Here is a 2,050-nt window from a genome sequence, read left to right as displayed (position 1 = left end):
ATAATATTAACAACAATAATAATAATAATATAAATCCATGTAGTAACAATAGTTTTAGTACCAACAATTGTAATAACTTTAATAACACATGCTGCAGCTTCAGTTGTAATATTTATGATTATTATGATATTTTGAAAATAGAAGAATTAAAAGATTTTTTAAAAGATTTTATTTTAAGAAATAAAAAAATAAATAAAGAATTCTTTGATACCATCGAAGAAGATATGATTACGTGGAAAAAGATATTTTTCTTTGGACATAAAAAAAAAGGTCCCGAATTTTTGGACTTTTTATTATTATATGTTTTAAAAAAGCAGAATATTCATTCCATCGAAGAAACACGTTATAGAAATTTACATAATTGGTTTCTTAAGAATAAAATATATGATATATCAAACGATAAGAAGGAAGATAATACACATAATCCATCCAATACTAATTTTATTCAACAAATTATTGAAGAAGATTTAAAAAATAAAAAACATACACAGGTTATTACTAGATTCCCTCCTGAACCTAATGGTTATTTACATTTAGGACATGCAAAAAGTATATGTTTAAATTTTGGTTTATCCAATAAATATGGTGGTAGAACCCATTTACGTTTTGATGACACGAACCCAGTTACCGAAGAAATTAGATATATAGAATCCATAAAAGAAGATGTCAAATGGCTAGGTTATGATTGGAAAGAACATTTATATTTTGCTTCGAATTATTTTGAACAATTATATGAATGGGCCAAAATACTTATCAAACAAGGAGATGCATATGTAGATGATCAAACTATTGAAGAAATACGAAAAAATAGAGGAAATCTAAAAGACCCAGGAGTTGATTCACCTTATAGAAATAGAAGCGTAGAAGAAAATTTACAACTATTTGAAAATATGAAAAATGGTTTATATAAAGAAGGGGAAAAGGTTTTAAGAGCTAAAATAGATATGAAATCAGGAAATATGAATTTAAGAGATCCAATATTATATCGTATTATGTATAAAATACATCCGAAAACAAAAAATAAATGGGTTATATATCCTATGTATGATTATGCTCATGGGCAATCAGATTCAATCGAAAAAATTACACACTCTATATGTACATTAGAATTCGAAACACATAGACCTTTATATGAATGGTTTCAAGAAAAATTACATATTTTTAAAACTAGACAAATTGAATTTGCTCGTCTAAATGTAACATATATGGTTATGAGTAAAAGAAAATTGTTAACCCTAGTTAATGAAAAATATGTTAAGGATTGGGATGATCCTCGTATGCCGACCATATCAGGTATGAGAAGAAGAGGTTATAGTCCAGATGCTATTAAGGATTTTTGTAATAAAGTTGGTATAGCCAAGAGAGAAAATATGATTCCTCTTGACTTACTTGAATTCTGTGTACGTGAAGATATGGATAAAAAAGCAACTAGGCTATTTGCTGTACTCAAGCCGTTAAAAGTAATTATAACAAATTATAATGACACTCCTGATTATGCACATATCCACAATCTAGTTGCTAGTAATCATCCAAAAATGGAACAAATGGGTTCTAGAAATATGAAATTTGAAAAAGAAATTTTTATTGATCATGACGATTTTCAAGAAATACCCCAAGATAATTTCTTTAGACTAGCACCTAATAGAACTGTTAGATTAAGATATGCATTCTGCATTACTTGTAATGAAGTTATTAAGGATGATCAAGGTAAGGTGATTGAGTTGAGATGTACCTACGATCCGAGCAGTAAAAGTGGGATCTGTACCAATCAAAAGAAAGATAATGTCAATGGACAAAGTGCTGATCGGGATAATACAACACAAGGAGATAACAAAAAAGTGAAAGCTACCATTCATTGGTTATGCGCAAAAAATTCGATTCAAGCAGAATTCAGAATGTATGATAAATTATTTACAAAACCAAACCCAGAATCTAACGAAGACACTGAACTCGTTCAAAAAATCACATCAACAGCACATCTTGAAAACAATACAAACAACCAAGGTAATGGTAAAGATCAATATGCCTCTGATACTTTACTACAAGATGA

The 2,050-nt window shown here is 28.5% G+C and overlaps 1 protein-coding gene across 1 annotated transcript; it reads left to right on the top strand.

The window, feature by feature from the left end:
* PRSY57_0019700A (glutamine--tRNA ligase, putative) lies at positions 1-2,050 on the top strand (the record flags this gene model as incomplete). Its single annotated transcript, XM_012909241.2, has 1 exon — positions 1-2,050. A coding segment is annotated over one exon (2,050 nt), but the record flags the coding sequence as incomplete, so codon positions are not given.

This window comes from Plasmodium reichenowi (genome assembly GCF_001601855.1).
Source record: "Plasmodium reichenowi strain SY57 chromosome Unknown, whole genome shotgun sequence".
Lineage (NCBI taxonomy): Eukaryota > Apicomplexa > Aconoidasida > Haemosporida > Plasmodiidae > Plasmodium > Plasmodium reichenowi.
The sequence above is the reverse complement of the archived record's forward strand: the minus strand, read 5'-3'. Positions and strand labels throughout refer to the sequence as shown.